General features: G+C 41.8%; 1 protein-coding gene across 1 annotated transcript; it reads left to right on the forward strand.

Annotated features, from left to right (window-relative positions):
• Positions 1-1,396: 1,396 nt before the first annotated feature.
• Positions 1,397-18,518, forward strand: mlpha (melanophilin a). Its single transcript, XM_030073537.1, has 14 exons — positions 1,397-1,506; positions 5,425-5,646; positions 7,622-7,734; positions 9,681-9,722; positions 10,290-10,348; positions 10,508-10,597; positions 11,053-11,164; positions 12,510-12,697; positions 12,822-12,905; positions 13,505-13,735; positions 16,553-16,714; positions 17,554-17,610; positions 18,112-18,157; positions 18,387-18,518. The coding sequence occupies exons 1-14, from the start codon at positions 1,397-1,399 to the stop codon at positions 18,434-18,436; spliced, it is 1,566 nt and encodes a 521-aa protein (XP_029929397.1). The 3' UTR covers positions 18,437-18,518.
• Positions 18,519-19,025: the final 507 nt, after the last annotated feature.

Raw genomic sequence — 19,025 nt, forward strand, 5'->3', positions numbered from 1 at the left:
CGGTGGATGTGGAAGTCCATATTTGGGCAAAGGCAAACTTTAAGAAAACATCCAAAAAGTGCAAATAGTTCAGTTACAGTAACATGAACAAATGAAATCAGTCACTTCTGTTCCTGCGGACGTCGGCGTGCAGATTGGACTGTGTTTTTATGGGTTTATGAGTGTTACAGATACACAAGTGTGGCTTTGTGTGTGTGTGTGTGTGTGTGTGTTCTTATTAAATATCCCTGTAGGAGGGCAGAGGGACGTCCAGCCTTCCTGACTCGCGGCATGTGATCCGCCGAGCCGCGCTTCAACTCATTCGTGAATTTTCTCTCAGGAATTAGCAGCTCGGCTCATCACACACAGCCCGAGGAGAAAGGTAAGCTTTGAAAACACCAGCCGCTCGGGCCTTTTTTCAATCGGGTTATTCTGACCCCGTAATGTGGGATAATCCAATTCTCAAAAAACCTGTCTGGTGCAGAATTAACTTACACACTCCTTTGTTGCTCTAATTGAATAACATGGGAAAAATCAGTGGATGTATAGGATGTCAAAGAGCTGCTGTAAGTGGCAGACGGAGGATTGCAGTAACTTCCTGTCACAGTGCACTGATGCTGTTTACACTGTTCAATCACATTAACTTAACACTGAAGTCAAATATTGCTCCAACTGCAGCTGTTTTTGCTCTTTTTTTTTTTTTTTAAAGAATAATGCATAACATGGACTTCACAGCTTTTGAAGTTAAATTCACTCAAATGCAGAGACGCTGAAATTGCATTTGTTGCTGCTGACTTCCTTTCAAATAAAAGACGGAGCCAGGAGAGGAGACGGGGACGGGGACGCTCGGATCATGTTTTTATTGGCTCTGGTGCCAAACCGGGTTAAAACAAGGACATTAGCCAATAGGGTCAATTTGAGTCTGTTAATTACCGACATGCTCGATAGGATTATTGTGTAAAATTGTTTTTCTGAAGTCAACAGAGGAATGGGCAATTGAGTGCACTGTAAAAAAAAACAAAACAAAAACACAAGTCATGTAACCTCATCTACAGTGTTCAAATCTTGTTTTTCTTGAAATAAGTTAAGGATGAGATAATCCCACTTGTTTCCGGCGATAATCGACTTGTTTCCCGAATTTTCTCCAATCGAGTGTCATTTTCTTGAGAGATAATCCCACACTTAATCAGACATAATCCCACGAGTTAAATGATATTGTATATTTTTGGAAGGAAAACAGTATTTTAACACTGAATTGAAAATCTGAGCCACACCATGAGGCCTGTCTGGGCCTAAAAGCGGGTTTTCATTATGTTTCTATTTCAGTAAACTTTGATTTTGTCGTTTTTTTTTTTTCCCCACAGCGTTCCCATCTGCCGTCTGTGACTCGGAGGAATATTTCCAGCTGCCGGGCGCCATGGAGCGCAAGCTGGACCTGTCCAGGCTGACGGACGAGGAGGCCAAGCATGTGTGGGACGTCATCCAGCGAGACTTCAACCTGCGCAAGAAGGAGGAGGAGAGGCTCGGGTGGGTCTCTCTCTCTACCTGTCTGTCTCTCTATCTATCTGTCTGTCTGTCTGTCTATTGATCTATATGTCTGTCTCTTCCAGAAAAACAGAAAAATAATCAAACTAAAGCACATTTCTGCCCCTCCCTGCCTCCTCTCTCTCTTTCTCTCTCTCTCTCTTTCTCTCTCTCTCACACACACACACACACCTGCTCACTCATTCCTTCTCCTAAACACACGATAAATGATTCACAAATGATCTGTAGCTCTGTTCTCCTAGAAGGTATTAGCAGCTGAAGCAGCAGAGAAATAGAAAGTGTAGTCTGTGCAACTCTGTTTTTAGCGTTTGTTCTATCTTACATGGGTGGATCCAAGAAAAGCTGAATGAAATGCCTTTCACATACATTACTCTTTCCTTTACTGTGTGTGACAAACCCCACCGATCTGGAGATTTACTCTAAATCAGACAAGGAAAACTACTTTTCTATGCCATTTATGAAACAACGACCTACTTGTATGGATCACAGATAATAAAATGAATTTGTAAGGACGTAATGAGATGAAAGAAAATGACAAAATAGCAATTCTGCATCGCTGTGCAGTTTATGCAACATACAGAAAAGACAGATGATCAATCAAAACCACAATTTTAAAAAATCTACTCAGACGAATCGGTGATAAAGCAACAACTCTGTGGCTGAAGGATGAAGGGATAGATAGACAGATAGATAGATAGATAGACAAATAGATTGATTCCTGAAGAGGAAATTCAAAGTGACACAGCAGCAGCAGTAACATCAAATAAACAGCAAGGAAAGGAAAAATAGACAATAAAATAAGACACAACGTCCTACAAAATTGAAGGTAAACAGAATAAAATTGATTTAAATTGAATAATAAATTGAAGTTTTTTCCCCCCAAATGATTCATATTCCCTCTCAGTTTCAGCGCTTACACAAGCAGATAAATGTCAGCGCTGTACGTCAGCTATATGTGTGTGTGTGTGTGTGTGTGTGTGTGTGATTGTGTGTTCCCTGCTCATGAGAGCGAGCGAGGGATGGTTGGCTTGTGTGAAAGCTGCCGTTGTGAGTCAGCTCATCAGGCCGATCATGGCTCAGTCACAAGGCAGCGTCTGGGCCGTGCGTCTCGCCCGCAGGACAGGATGCCGTGAGGGCCATTCTCCTCGCCGCACAAAGACGCCTCTGTGCCGCCGCGCCGCTGCACCCTCAAACTCCCAGCAGCCCCCGAGACACACACACACACACACTCACACACACTTTCACAAACACAACAGCAGAGTTTCCGAAGAGGGGGGTCGCCGTTCGAGGGTCAAGTCACTGTTGAGCCGTTTAATTGAAAAAGTGGATTTTCGTCTCAACTTTGAAGACGATGTTGTGGCACAAGAGGCCCGTCACACGGTTTGTTAGGGCGTTATTACTGAGAATGGGATGAGGCATTGTCACGGAGTAAAATGCAGCTGCTGCAGCACGACCCGACTGATTCAACCCCAAAAACTGATTTTCATTCATACAGGAGGAAAAAATGACATTGAAAAAATTTTTACGGTTAAAAAACAAAACATATATTGGTGGTGTGACTGTCTTCATCTGCATCTTCATCTGCAAAAAAACCGACTTCATACGGTGTTTGTACAGCAGCTTATTATCACCTCTGTAAGGTTGATAGTGATGTGAAGTTAAGCGCCCTCTAGTGGTCGTGTAAATGACGACACAGTGGTGGAGTATTAAGGGTAGCTTTAGGTAGCTAACTTTAAATAGCTACTATTACCGAACTATTGACCTTTTCCTAACCTTAACCATTACAAAGAAAACCCTTCACGAACCCCTAACCTTGTTTTCAGCTGGCTAGTATCAGCACTATTGCCGAGCTCATGTTTCTTAACCTTAACTGTGAACTTTTCTTAACCTTAACCATTATGACAAACCAAGGTTATGATTGTTGTTAAGGAAAATGAAGGAAATAATGAAAACTAGGTGTGAAAAAACATTTTTGTTTACTGAAATAAACATAAAAACTAAGAAAAAATATAACAAACTAAAATTATATTGTGCATGTACAAAATGAGCTAATATAAATTTAAACTATAGAAAAAATGTCTTCAGTTTTTGCGTTTGTCATTTTATTTCACATTAGCCCAATATCCCAGGTGGGTTTGAAATTTATTGTCATTTTTTTTTTTTTTTGCTGTGGCAGTTTTGAGTAAAAAATGATGAAAAATGCAAAATGACACTAACGTTGTGACAAACCTTTTCCTAACTTTAGCATTTTTAACAGCTAACAAGCTAATTGCCAGCCCACTAAGGAAACAGTTCTTTCAGTTTCATTGGAGGGTTGGAACAAACAACAAACATGAGGCGACGTCATTTCCAGATGTTTCCAGCAGCTCTGGTTTGAGTTTGAGATCAGATTCCTTGTCAGTCCCTCAAAAATCAAAGAGCGAGGCTTTCTAATTTCTAGAGCCACCGTTTTGCACCGACATCCGAAAGTCAAACCCATCGTAGAAGAGGTCAGAGCGAGAGTTATGTTCCATTAATGCATTTTTTATTTTCACTTCAGTAAAAGATTTGAGTCCCTCCACAGTTACGAATGTGCAAAACTATATGTGAAGTGTGGTGTTGCTGAAAAAGAGCTTTTGTATGGCTGAAGCGCTCCCGGTCAGCCCGAGGCCTCCTTAGATAAGCCCAGCCTCACAAGACGTACATGCATCGAGTCCCGCCGAGGATGAGGACGAGGATGGTGTGGGACGTTTTGCAAGTGAGCGTCAGCCCCGCTTGAGGCCACAGGGCCACTCGAAAATTGTTTGTGTCACATGAAATACAAAGGGTGCTCTGTTCTTCATGATGTCACTTTCCAAAAGCGTCTGGGTTGTGCAGGCGAAAACAGGAAAACAGCTCCGTGATTCATTAGGCGAGTGGCTTCTCGCTGTGACTGACCGCTGTTGAATTAACCTGAATACACCGAAAAAAAAAAAGTCATTTTGTCTCCTCTGCAGTGTTAAAATCTTTTTCCTTCGAACAATTCTACCAGTGGGATGAGATACACTGCAAAAACTCAAAATCTTACCAAGATAATTTGTCTTATTTCAAGTCAAAAATGTCTTATTACTAGTCAAAATATCTCATTACACTTAAAATAAGACATGATCACCTCAGAAGTAACTTGTTTTTAGACATTTTTCACTTGTTTTGAGTGAAAATTTGCTTGAAACAAGTGAAAATTTGCTTGTTTCATTGGCAAAATTTGTTTCTTGTTTCTAGCTAATTTTCACTTATTTCAAGTGAATTTTCACTTTTTCCACTGGCAAATTTTGCCAATGAAACAAGTGAATTTTCACTTGAAACAAGTGAAAATTGTCTAAAAACAATTTACTTCTGAGGTGATCATGTCTTATTTTAAGTGTAATGAGATATTTTGACTAGAAATAAGACATTTTTGACTTGAAATAAGACAAATAATCTTGGTAAGATTTGGACTTTTTGCAGTGTGTTGTGAAGAAGGTGGTAATATTTCTCAAAATTAAGACCTGTTTTCCCATAATCCCTGTTATTTTCTTTCATGAACACCTGTTTCTTGCAGATTTCTTTCCAAACTCAGTGGTTTGCAAAGTAAAATGTCTGTTCAGTGACGGTTTTGTTTATGGTAATGACCAGGACGGAAAAAATTTGTTGAATAATCTGTGAATTTTGGGGGTTTCAGCTTGAAAAAATGCAGATTTTTGCTTCCTTTTATTTCTTTAATCACATCTATTAATCTATAGATAAAACAGCGATGTCAAAAGTCATTAGTCACACCCAGACAAATGCCTCAAAAGTAGATTGACCCTAAAATGGTAGATATTGCACCTCTAAGGTCATCTGCTGGAGTAACCCTGAAACTGGCGTTTGTTTCCATGATGTGTCGTCTCTCCCGTCCTTTAGCCAGCTGAAGAACAGGATCGAGAAAGAAGACACGAAGCGAGAGCTGCTGGGCTCGCAGAGCAACCTCACCGCCTCGCACTGCATCCGCTGCCTGCAGCCCTTCAAGTTCCTGGTGAACAGCAAGCGCCAGTGTCTGGACTGCCAGATGTACATATGCAAGGCCTGCAGCCGCTACAACAAGAAGGAGCACGGCTGGGTGTGCGACAACTGCCGCATGACCAGGTGAGCGAGCGGCGGAGAGTTTTCTGATGGATTGACACCAAAATCATCCAGATGACGCCCGAATGCCATGTTTAAACTTGAGCACACGCCATAATGAATCATAAATGTCATGCTGCAACATCAAATTTACACAAAACATGATAAATATACATAATGCATCATGGTGTGAGCACAGGGGCGCGTCCAGACCTTTTTGATAGGGGTGGGTGAAGTATAAGCATGAGCAACCACACACACACACACACACACACTCTCACACCTGGTCTTCTCACCTTGCATGGTGTTTGGAAACATCTTCAGACGGGGTTGAGTGTGAAAAATCTGCAAGAGACAAAATCCTGAGAGTCAGAGCCTTCAGGTGTCGTGTCAGTCAGAAAGTCCAATATAATTCCTATGAAAAATAAAACATGAAGGCCTACCAACAGGTGGGACACACCGCTGTCCCGCTGTGTGTGTTCCTGTGACCGGACACACCTGCAGCAGCACAGGGACTCAGTCAGTTTCTTCATGTCCAACAGTCACATTTAGCTTTTCCACAGCAGTTTTATTAACAAGTGGACTTTATGCTCAGTGACAGGATGAGCCAATATCCTGATGCAAATCACAGCAAATCATGTTGTAAAGCAGGTGAATGCACACACACACACACACACACACACACACACACACACCGTGATGAGTGTGTGAAGCTGAGGGTCCTTCATCACAGCGGTCCTCCTCTTCCTCCACAGTAACACACAGGCTGAGATTAGAGTGAGAATAAATTCAGCTCGATGGTGTGTGAGCCCGTCCAGAGAACTTCAATCAATCAATTAATGACTTCAACACAGAATCAGGCCAAATAAGTTACTAACATTAAAATAATAAGTTCCTACTAAACTGCAACAGCCCCATGAAGCCTGTCACTGTATGTTTATATTGTACAAATACATTTAATTATATGTACATGAATGACTGTGGTTTAATACAAGACAGATTTACATGGCCAACTGCTAGCATCTGTTAGTGTCTGTCAGTGTTAGCATCGCTGGAGGTAACAGGGGCAGCAGGTTAGCCAGCAGGATGAGATGCTAACACACCTGAACCAGTGACAATGAAATGAAATTAAAAAATCAACTTTTGAGCTTTTACCTGCTGCCACAGAGGCTTTAGTTCTCTAAACATGGACTCACATCTTTCAGAGGAGAGGAGGAGGACAGACTTCTTCTTCTTCTTCTTCTTCTCAGCCCCTGGTTGTTTGGTTTTTGTTTGTTTGTTTGTTTGTTTTGCAGGCTACATCCAACCTTAGCACATTACTGCCCCTCAGGTTTAAGACTGAACTGCAACTCAAACCCAAAAATAAAACTGTGTGCTATTCAAATTAGTGACATATATTTTTAAATGTATTAATCTATAGGCTGTATAACAAAAATCAATAGCAATTTAATTAGCAGCCTAAATGGTCAGTATTCTTCTATGGCAACTCAGTCAAAATGAGCAACAAGGAAAAATTTATTAGTTTCACAATAAAAGCTCTAAAATAGTGACATGGCTATATTTCTGTGGCCTGTTCTTTTCCTCTGGCCTACGTCCATGTCATATGACATTAGCTTGTACCCTAACCCTAAATGACTTGGTTAAGGTTAAGGAAAGGTCATGGTAGACAACAGCAAGGTAATGTTAGCTATACACAGGAAATGAAGAGGTTGTGGTTAGGTTTAAGCACCTAAACCACTTGTTTAAGGTTAGGAAATGTGAGGTTTTGGCATAAAAACACTTGGTTAAGGTTAGGGAAAGGTCATGGTTGACGTTAACAAAGCAGTGTTAGGTTTTCAAGGGAGACACAAAGTCCAGATGAGGGGAAACACGGCACTGACACGGCTTCCTCTGGTTTTGATGTGACATAGTAAATCATCTACTGTCACTCAACATGAGATGCTAAAATTACCAAACTGTTAACACTGAGGGGGCTGAAGTGTGTGAACCGTCTCCGCAGGGTCCTGAAGGTCGGCACCGTGGGATGGTACCACGACAACGTCCGCAACCGCTTCAAGCGCTTCGGCAGCGCCAAGGTCATGAGGTCACTGTACAAGAGGCTGAACGGAGAGGGTGAGTCAAGGCCACAAAATCAACAAATTAAAGTAAAAGTACTGTTTTCACCGCATTAGGATATGAACTGAGCTTATATATATGTAAAGCATTCCAACTTGTTTACATCGACATGTGGTGTGGATGTGATTTAGAGATGCAGGGGAGCAAAGTGAGGTGACCGGCTGCGGGCCGTCATGCTGGATTCCAGATTTACTGCTCATACCCAGCTGTTTTGGATGATGGTCATATCTATTCTTGGACGTAACCCGCATCCCCTGCCAGCGCGCACTGACAGTGATGTTGAAAAGACACCTGCGCCCCGGGTGGCACAGACAAAAGACGTCACATTTTTGTTTTGCCGCCGTCCCAGCAGCACCAACACCGCCGTCCTCCGAAATGACCCTGTTCACCGTTACCGTTTGAGTCTCTCCCTGGCAATGCTCATTAATTCTGATTTAAGCTTTCAACCACAAGTCTGACCTGCTTTTGCTCCTTATATCCATGTGGCCCAGATAAGAATTGAAATAAATGCGTCTCCATGCAGATTTTTTTTATTGCTGACGCTGAGGAGAAAACATCAGATCTGAGTCACATGTGAGGAGAAAAAAAAAATCACAGCGGGACACTTTGAGCTGCAGGGTGAATGAAGCCCTGATTTTTTTTTTCTCTCCTATATTAGTCTTTCTCTACAGTCTGTGCTTTGTTGCTTTAAGGGGGAATTAAGTAATCTGTGAGCTCTATCGCCCTCTATTGGCGATCAGAGCGACTTGCAGCAATAAACAGATTAAATCTCTGTCTCTGCCTCATTACGGCCGTTTGGGGCAGAGAAAATTAGACTTATTGCATCTTTAATGTTGGATAATCGCTTGTTCTTTGCTGTAATCGAGCGGCAGCTGTGGATATTACATGTAAGGACAAATCATCCGACACGCTGCAGTCACATTTGGTCACCAGACCGTCAGCTGGGATCGCTGTGATGCAAAGTGCGTTCGCTCACATGGCCTTTACCCATCACCACAGGGCCGATCAACACGCCTGAGCCGCGAGGACGGGCTGCCTGCAGAGCCACGAGCCTCAGCTATACAACATATGCTGAAGTTTTTACTCATAATTATAATTATAAAGGAGCTTGAACAGGAAATAGGGAACTTTCAGGGAAATTTTAATCATACCTCAAAATCATCCTGACCCTCTGCGCAATGATTCCTGATCATAAATAATTACTAACTTTATTTGGACGGCACTTTGCAGAGCACCACATGAATAAAAAAACAACTGTAAAATAAAGTTAAACAGGCATAAAACGCTTTAAAAGAAAAAGATAAGAAAGGAATCAAACTCTGATTTTGTCCCAAGGAGCCCAATGTTAAACGTTTTAGTTCTAATTTTATTTTGAAATAAATTCCTAAACATTTTGTACTTGGTAAATAAACTGATATTTGTTCTGAAAGTATTTTTTTCCCCTGAATTAAATCAACAGCTTTGGCCTTGATCTGGTCATAAGCATGTGTTTTGAGTGGAAGAGATGCTGCAACTCAAACTTAAGGCCCTTTATTGGTGTAACCACGAGGTGTTTAATTCAAAGTGAATGCAGTGTGTGTGTGTTTATGTGTGTGTGTGTGTTAGGTCAACTAATTCAGTCAGGCAGTGTGACCACAAGGCCCGGAAGCCAGAATGCCAGTGAAGGGTCTGTTGTCATGGATAACAAAAAAAAAAAAAAGTACATTTCCAGTGGAAAACATGAGGAAAGGGCTATAGATATTAAAGGAAGCAGTATTGAAACACATTATTTTAGGTGACAACAACCCAACAACATGGTGAACAAAGAGCAGCTCTACCTGTATGTTCTTTAACTGGATATGAATCATCCAGAATGTGACAAAAGTGATCACTTTGTTTGAGACTGAAAGCCTAAATGCGCCTCCTGCTACCTGCTAACAGTAACATTTCCTTTATTTTCCCAGGCGGCCGCGATGATGACACTCAGAGCATGCCCGACGTCCACCGTGAGTTTCTGAAAACACACATTCATACCGTCCTCGAGCAAAACTTGAGGAAAATATTTTACGAGAAATTCCATCTTTAGAGGGTAAAATCTCAAAATGTAGGTATGTGTTAACATGTATGTGTATCCATGCATTTGGTTTGCAATGACAAACATTTTTGCTTCTTTTCAACATCATATCTTATTCACAAACTCATTTAAACTCGTTACTAGTTTTTTTGAGGAGCTAAATAACCCACAAACCCAAATCTGAGTAAAGCCTGACCTCTACTGGTGAAACAACCCGGTCTCTTTAATCTGTGCACGACTTTACACAGTGAAATTACATGCGGTGGATATGCAAAACTCCAATTTCATGTGCAGTTGATGTTACTGTTGCACGTTATGTGACGTTTGCACATGCATGTAGCTAATATTAAACTAAAACCATTCGGTAAAGGGACAAAAGTTCATGTTTCACACCTTTTTTCATGTGCATCCTCCTTGTCACCACTAGAGGTCAGGCTTCACACAGATTTGAGTGTCTCTTTAACTGGCGAGTGACGCTCGATTACCCTTTTGACTCCAGACGTGTACAACGGCAGCGAGGACGACCCCGCGGAGGTTGAGGCCCAGCGGTACAAAGTGGTAAAAAGAAAGAAACGAAAAAAGGAAATTTAAAAATCCTATTTAGTGCATGAAAAAATAAATACTCATCCGAGGAAAATGAAGCTGTCAGTGTTTGAGACATGAGGGGTTTGGATCTGTGAACTAAGGACCTGTTTTTTGTTTCGTTTTGCTTCTCAGATGCGCAAGAGCAAACGTCTCCTTTCCGTTCATCCTCTTGACTTTGACCCGGAGGATTGTTTCCCCAACTCCCGCCGGCAGTCCATGCAGGTAGACTGCTATTAGCTTTTATAATAATAATAATAATAATATAATAATAACAGATTTAATAATAAGTTACACTGGGAGCTAGTAAGTGGAAGAATAAGACTCACCTCCTAGATCAAGTGAAGTTCATGTTGATTAATTCGCATGGATGAATCATTCTGCTTTAACGAGATCAATCTGTCCTATGAAGGTCTAAATGCTGTTTTATAGGCTTTTATTTCCAGTTAAGAGAAAAAATCCAGACCAGATGCTGCATCCTTGTAATTTTTTGGCATGAACATGGTCAAACTCTGTGGATATTGGCAAAAAATATCAGCTGTTGGCATTGTGAATCCCAAAAATATTGGTATTGATCAAACTGTACCATCAAACAACAAGTGGTACAGAATACAGAAAGAGTTTTAAAAGGCTTCAGTAATTCTTCAAAGTTGAGTTGATATCACCTGAAATGTTTCCAGCAAATGCAGGAGGAGCGAGGAGGATTCAGGAACGACCTGGAGTTCCAGAACGACATGTACCACCACCGGAGCAACCGCAGGAGGAGCCTGGACCGCTACGCCATGCGGCCCGGTGAGTAACACACACACACACACACACACACACACACCTCCTGAGACCGAACATACACGTGCATGCAAGCGCAGTTGAGAGTTTATGATAACCTGTGCATCTGACACAAAAATCCTGAATTATGGTTCAATGAATGTGAGAAGTTGGACTGTGTGGCAAAGTGTGGTCTAATTTTATTTCTAAATCCTGGAAAATTAGGCAGACTAGATTGAATACACACATACATCTGAGTAGATTTTTAGATGTTTGTTGTTAGGCATAATTTAATCCAATTGTCAATATATTTTAGCACTATTTAGGTGTATGTATCTTCCAGTATAATGTTATCGTGGTCAATATGAGAATGTACAGCCAGGTAAAAGTCATTTGAAAAGCTGCAGGGAGGTCCAATCGCAGCAGAACAAGCACAAACCTAAATGGATCTTCATAAATCGATGATCACAAAAAATCATCTCTGTTTGAAGTTATAATTAGACATGAGGTCTCCTGTGGGTTAAATCTTGGGGTTAAGGTGAATATTATGTCAACAGACAACTTTTTAGGATACAGTTTTGTTAGCTTGTCCAAAAAGTGATGAAATGACCCACTGAGAGAGTCAGTGTGAACGAGGATCAGGTACACAAGTAAGGCACCAAGTTTTTCAGGATTCCTGTGGTTTGTTAGGACGACAGGAATCAACCCCAAAATGCATGGGATTATGGGTACAGCAGAATGAGACGAATGCGGTCCTTGATGTTTGGAAAGCTGACTGTAACAAAAGGAAATGTGAAGTGATGCTCATATTCAGAGAGGAGGAGACAGTTAAAGTTACAGAAACTGGAATCAAATTTTATTTCAATCTCTAACCTGGCAGAGCAACAGGTTATGGTGATGCACAGGTCAGGGTTTTCAATAGCCGCACCCACCTGACCCACTTTAATGTGCATTAATTAACCACCTGAACCCAACGTGACCTGAAAAACCTCCCTTACTTTTTTGTCTGTCTTTGTTTTCAACCTCAGCATCGCCTATTTTGAACTTTTCTCTGATTAAGGTCGCCACATCAACAGTGGTTTTCTCTTCCTTCTGACCGAAAAAAGGATATTACACAGGGAAGAAACTCGCCGGTGAAACCTCAACATTTACCTGACCTTACCTGAACCCTGTTTACCAAAACTCTGCCCAAGAAACAAGTGCTTCTGTTAGTTTTGCTGTAAAGCCCTGGTTCTCTTGTGTTAAGTCAATGTGAACCGAAATGAAGAAAAAACCAAAATGCAACTTTTCCACTCAACACAAAAGGTAAACCTGCCTTCTCGGTGCTGAAACTATCAGGTAATGTTTTTTTTTTTTTTTTTCTCATGAGCAGATGACTTTGCTGAGCAGAGGATGGTTCGGACTCGCTCTCTGTCCAAGATCAGCTCGATGGCTCGTCATCAGTACGTCGACACGTCGGACGAGGAGGAGTACCAGCGCTTCGGATCCATGTACCAGCAGCCGTTCCGCCGCCGCAACAGCAGAGCCTCCTCGCAGGAGAACCTGGGCCAGGGCCCGCCTGTATGTTATCTGTTTGTGTGTGTGTGTGTGTGTGTTTTCTGAGAATCAGTGCAGTAGAGGGAATAGAGTTGAGAGTATAATCATATTACATGGCAATCTCCTCCTAATCCCTTCTGCTTTGTAGATAAATGAGCTGAACAAGCGCATGTCAGCTATTGAGAGTCTCCTGAACCGACTGGAGGAGAAGATGACTGTTCCCGGTGACGAGGTGAGACCGAGAGCCAGACACCAAACAACACGGGACTGAGATTATACATCTGCTCTGGACTCAGGATATGACCTTATTTTCTTTTGATAAACAAAGACCCTGATGCAAGACAGTCTGCAAACTACAATAAAGCAACAGAACAAAAGAAACAAAAAGTCCCAGAAGAGCAAATCCTACTTTATTTTCTTAATTTCTTTTCCTTTTTTATTTTTCTGTGCAAAATAAATGTTTGGGATCATGATTGTTTTGGCCACAATTTTACAACAATTTGTCCATTTTCTGCCCATATTTCCTTTTTGTTCCTCAAATAAAAGGAAATATGGGTAGGATAACGTGAATTAAACACTAACAGTGCTGGGCAAATGAATGTAGTTGCAAAAACATGAAAAAAAAAAAAATACTGTGTTACCCAGGAAAGTTCATATCTCGTCTTGTTCTCAAACACCTGAAATCACACGGCCTGATCTTGGAAAATGTTGATTATGTACATTATGTAAAAAGTCAGGAATGCATTTACTGTGCTGCGTGGTTTGGTTCTGTTGTGCTCTATTTTATGCTTTGTTGGGGTTTATTTTGACTGCACCTGTGCCTCCATGCAGACCGCGCCTCCGGCCAGCCAGAAGGACGAGGAGGAGGAGAAGCTGAGGAAGAAGCTGAGCGAGCTGGTAGGGAACATCAGTGACAAGGGCGGCTCGTCAGACGAGGAGACCGGGAAGAAGCCCTTCTCCCTGGCCAAGGCCAGCGCTGCCAAGAGCAGCACCATGCCCCCAGCACTGAAGGACCCTGAACTCAGCTCCTCCAGCGACGAGATGCCCACCGAGGCCCAGAAGGTAGGGACCAGGACGGGACAGGCGACATGAGCACGGGCCAGTGGGGAGGCATCTTGTTTGATCGGACTGTCTTGCGCTCATTCTGTTTGCAGGTCTGATTTTGAGTGTTTTCACATTTGGTCCATCCACTGCAGCTCCTCAAGCGGACTCTGGCCCACTGGCTCAGCAAATTTCAGACATATAGTAACGTGACAAATGAACAGCGACTGAGCCCCAAAAAGTACAGTTTGTTTATGGTTATGCTTAAAAATAAGAAGGAAAGTGGCGATTTACAAAGAAACCGCTGAAGTATTTCAATGGAATGGTTCCCTTCTCTGTATTTCAGATTTAAGTTCAAGTTCATGTAGTGCCTCAAAAGATTTTACTGGCCCACATATAGAAAACAAAATGGCACCCCCTAACCTGGTCCCTCAGGGCAGGCAAGAAATAATAATTAATTTAAAAAAATAGCCAATATTGGCGAAAAATTGGGGGGATCCTAGCGAGAAGGAAACCTTTCAGGCCGGTCTGGATTGCAATTGGTGCAGCGTGGGCAATTATTAGCTCAAATCAAATCGAGTCGATGAAATGAAATCGAATCACAAGGAATCTAATCAAAACAAATTATAGCAAATATGACAAAAAGAAAAAAATAACAAGTAACAGAACATTTCTCATCTGTTTCTTCAAAATGTTCTGCAACAACATGATGGAAAAGTTGAGCTGAGAGCTTATCGATACCAGAAAGGAGAGACGAGTTGTGTTCAGGGTCCACTCACAATGTGGACACGAAGAGGACTGGACTCATTTTCCACTTTGTGGTTCACTTAAAGGACTCAGTTTGGTTTGTTTAAAAATAACCAAATGTGGAAACACTCAGACATCTTCTTCTAGCTGCTTAAGTAACATCAGTAACATCATCATAAACAGGAACTGGGAAGCTGCTGACCTCCATGAAAGATGGTCAACCAACTGGTATGGTGACTTTGTGGTCACCAAAATCAAAAATATGGAGCATATATGGAGTTTTTTTTTAAATTGTTCAACCCCTCAGTTCGACTCTTGGTATAAACATCAAAGTTTCCGCTGTGTATGAATGTAACAAAAAACTGCTTCTATGGCATGGGTCAGCTTAACCACAAAAGAAAGGCTGTAAGTAAATGATAAATAGAATAACAGGTGCAGAATGCCTTTATTTTTTATGCTTAATCCATTTCCATATGAAGAGTTCCAGTCCAAAACAAGAAACTTGCGATATGGCAAATATTGTCACAAAGTGATATCTTAAAATTCATTGCAAATTATGTGAAAAGACATCAAAGTCTATGAGAGCATAAACTGGATCACCTGTATTCCTGGGTGTCTGAATTGTAGAAATGAACTCTTCCTTTCTAGAAAGCATTGCTTCATTGTTCATTGTTTGCCAGGTCCTTGCAATCTGTTGAGGTACTTGTGATGACGTAAACTTGAATCTTTTTCCTCCTCACTACAGGCATCAGTGAACAATCTGACTGCATGACCGCTTTTTTACTAACCGACTGCCTTCGCAGTTAATTAATGCCCGCAGGACACTTTGCTGCTTATGTAACAGGTAATATAATACTGAAGGTCAGGAGCTACCTAGCCTGGCGTCAAATACAATCAGTGCAAGCAAACCTGAAGACTTAGCAGCATGAGAACTGATATTATTTTTCACTTTGGATTGATTTGGAAGGGTTCTTCAACACATTCTGCTGATCGAAGGACACCAAAGGGACAAGAAAGGTAAAAATATCGAAGGTTGGTGAGTCCAGGTTTCTCTGCACACGAGAAAGTTTGGATTTCACTCTTAACTTTTGATTTGCCACTTCTTGTCCATAACCAACATCAGAATTTCATTTGGACAAATAGAGCATATCTAGAACTGACTTCCGGTGGAACCAAATGGTACCGCCCAACTGTACGCTGCACTGAGCCAAACTAAACCACACTGGGAACGCAGCAAACCCCCAGGTGTTGTGTGGTTTTTCGGGCCAGGCTAGCATAGCTCCTGCAGATTTGGACGGTGTTTTCCAGCTGCTAATATCTGTTCCCTTTACATGGCTTTCAGAGATCAACTGCCGCTGCCCTCTGTGACCTCACCACTGAGGTCCTGAGAACCATTAATGCCACAGAAAACGCAATGATCGAGTACGGCCTCTCAGAGCCGATTGACAGATCTCACTTAGTAGGGACTGACGTAAAGCAAGCAGATGATGCTTACAGAGAACTTGAGGAAAATGTAAGCTTCAAACAATGACTGCACGCCCCTCTCCTTCTCTTTGCCCCACAACCTGTGTTTTGTCTGTAGGAAACTAAGCCACGCAAACCCGCCTTGTCTAAAAGCATGCGAGAAATGTCTGGACTGGCTTTGATTCTCCCTGGCTATTGTGTCTGAAATATGTTATGAACAGGGTTGGGTATCAGAAAACAAATATTGCTGATCAGTGCTGCATTGATTCCGGATCTCAGTATCGGTTTTGGGTCACGAAATGGTTTCAAAGTTTCAAAATATTGGCAAGAAATAACAGTTTCTAGGAGTTCATCACTGTTTTTAATAGTGTAGCAAAACGGGTCAGGTAAAAAAAAGTTATGCTGTACATTTGTACCCTTAAGTTGTCGTACATTCAACATGGCAATATATAAAGTTCCTTGTCATGGATAAGCAGCATTATAGCCAACTGGAGGGCCTAATTTTTAATCTAATTTGAGCCTTCTCAACCAATTTTAAACGATACCCAGCCCTAGTTGTAAGTATACCGGTGCTTGCTTGGTGCCAGTGAGGTGAGAGTCCTCTGTGTTTGCTCTGCTGTCCGCCAGGTGTACATGACAGCAGGGAAATCCTATGAGCTCGAGAGGAAGCTGAGGCAGATGGAAATGAACGCCAAGAACCGCTTCGGAGGGACAACGGACTCGGAGCTGTCGGAGCTGGAGGACGTGGTGGCCATGACGGCTGCCCGGGTTCAAAACACCGAGAGTGAGGTGGGTGGAGCCTCGTATCTGGTCATCAGTGCCACCAAGACAAACTCCTGTGTTTTTTTAGCTGATATTTTGCTTGTTTGTGGTGTGATTGCTCTTCCGAAAATAACCTCAGCTGGGGTCCAAAATATCAAAACGGACCTTGTTTTTACGACTTATGAAATCATACACGGTTCCCACTTCTTGGTGTAATGGTTGGCTGTTTCAAGCCAGGAGGATCAGCTGTTTCTTTAGACTGCAATTGGTCACATTTCTGAAGTGTTGGGCAAGGCCATTTCAATCTCAGCTGTTGATTTTTGGACTGCTGCACTGGTCATTCCTAGCTAGAAGGATCAGATGTCCCCTTAGTCTGTAACTGTGGATATAGTTCACTTTCTATATTGCTGAACGGCCTGTTTTGAGCTAGAACTGCCATCCTATTGGCTTATTTAAGGAAAAAATCCGATTAATGTTGTGAATGGCACATAAGCCTAAGCATAGCTCACTCAGGACTGAATAAAAATCCTTTGGCCACTTTGCAAATTGAACAGCAGTAGAAGCTCCACCGGGCCTTCAACAGCTGCTGCACATGTCGTGTCAGTAACAATGCAGCATTGACAAAAACACGCCAGAGACAATGACATGACATTTTAGCACAAAGGTGTCCTTCAAAATCACATATAACAATGTGTTGTGTAAGTGTTAGGTCATGAACTTGTGATAGGAAATTGGCGGATTAGCTCGAACGAGTGCATTTGGCACTTGTTCTAGTTCTAGTCATCCGTCACATCATAACACCCATGTAAATCTAATCTGATGTAGATTATTTGCTCCTGAGATGTGACGCCAATCTTTGTCTGCAGGTTTCTGACATAGAAACCAAGATCGCTGCCCTCAGCACTGCAGTGCCCAAGAAGAAGGTGAGTTGCGTAAGCTGAACATAAACAGTGACATCATCCATCAACAGTGACACGCAAGCATGTGACAGTAAAGGTTTTGAGAGGATATTCACAATGAAATATGATGATCAAAACTTTTCAAACTTTTTTTTTCTTTTCTTCCTGTCATGATTTGAAATTTGTTTTAATAAGGACAGCCATTTAAGTGATGACAACCACAAAAAATAGAAGAGAAACCCTACATATGCATCACAGGGCTTGTAAAAAAAATCTTTCTGCAACGATGTGAAAATATTGTAGATTATAGATTATGAAATATTGTTGCCTTCAACCGCTGCAAGGCGTGTTAACATCTCTAACAGGATGCCTCAGTGACGAACACTTTATCAGACTCTTCTGAGCTCAAACAGCCACTGTGTTCCTCGCTTTTATATGGCACAATTGATGAAATGCTGCAATGTAATGAGTTGAAGGCTGGCGTCTCGTCTTTTATTCCTTTTCATTTTCTGTCACCTCCGTTAGGTTTCTGGATCACAAAGAAAAAGGACAATGCAAGACCACCCAGCAAGTAAGGCCTGAAACACTATATCTATGTATCTGAATCTATCTATATAAATTTATATGTTAGTGGACAATACGTTTCTGCCATTGGGTTTGGATGTGTAACTGCAATTTTGGGTTTTCTTACTTGGAGAGAAGAAGCGTAGGGGGATTTTTTTACCCACATGCTGCCTATTAAATTTCAGCTCTGGCTGTCAACTGTTTTGATAATAACCCGGTGTTCCTCTCGCCGACAGAAACCAGCAACGGCGCGGGATCCCAGTGGAAATCAAATAATATGTACTGATCTGCATCACAAGCTGCCCATTCCTACCGCAACGAAAACCTCCTCGACTGTCTTAAGAAGAGCTGAGAAATGACAACGCACCTGTTTTCGGTTAACGGGATGAAAACTGTGGCCTGTCTCCCGCTTTTTCCGCCGCTTTTCCATCTCCGCTGTTAAGCTGGAAGGGTCACGTAGTGAGAAATATGCACATACGTTATCTAAAAGGAAGCGCACCTGTTTTACCTGCAGAGACCGCCGGGTTTAGTCGCAGAAAACGATGAAAAAGTGGAGACACGGTTGCAGATTTTGACAGTTTTTCCTCTTTTCAGCTGGACTCTTAACATTTTCGCTGCTCCTCCCAACAATAAATGAAACATTAAATGTATTTCATCTGTTTTCTGCCCATAAATAACAATTTATTCCATAAGGACAAATCTACAGAAAGCAAAATGGTGTCGTGATCGTTTCTGTGCTTCCTTTTTGAGTTTTTTTTTTTTTTTTTTTTTTTTTGTTTACTCCCATGAACTTCATCTTCTGTGGCCTCACCAGTTTTAACAAAACCCCTCTTTGTTTGGTCGCGCCCAAAGGTTCAAGTATTAAAGTGAAGGCG

This window comes from Myripristis murdjan, chromosome 2 (genome assembly GCF_902150065.1).
Source record: "Myripristis murdjan chromosome 2, fMyrMur1.1, whole genome shotgun sequence".
Lineage (NCBI taxonomy): Eukaryota > Metazoa > Chordata > Actinopteri > Holocentriformes > Holocentridae > Myripristis > Myripristis murdjan.

Coding starts and splice junctions, on each gene's coding strand:
- mlpha (XM_030073537.1), top strand. CDS start 1,397: ATGGAGCGCAAGCTGGACCTGTCCAGGCTGACGGACGAGGAGGCCAAG. Junction 5,647..7,621: donor GACAACTGCCGCATGACCAG/GTGAGCGAGCGG, acceptor CCGTCTCCGCAG/GGTCCTGAAGGTCGGCACCG. Junction 12,906..13,504: donor TGACTGTTCCCGGTGACGAG/GTGAGACCGAGA, acceptor GCCTCCATGCAG/ACCGCGCCTCCGGCCAGCCA.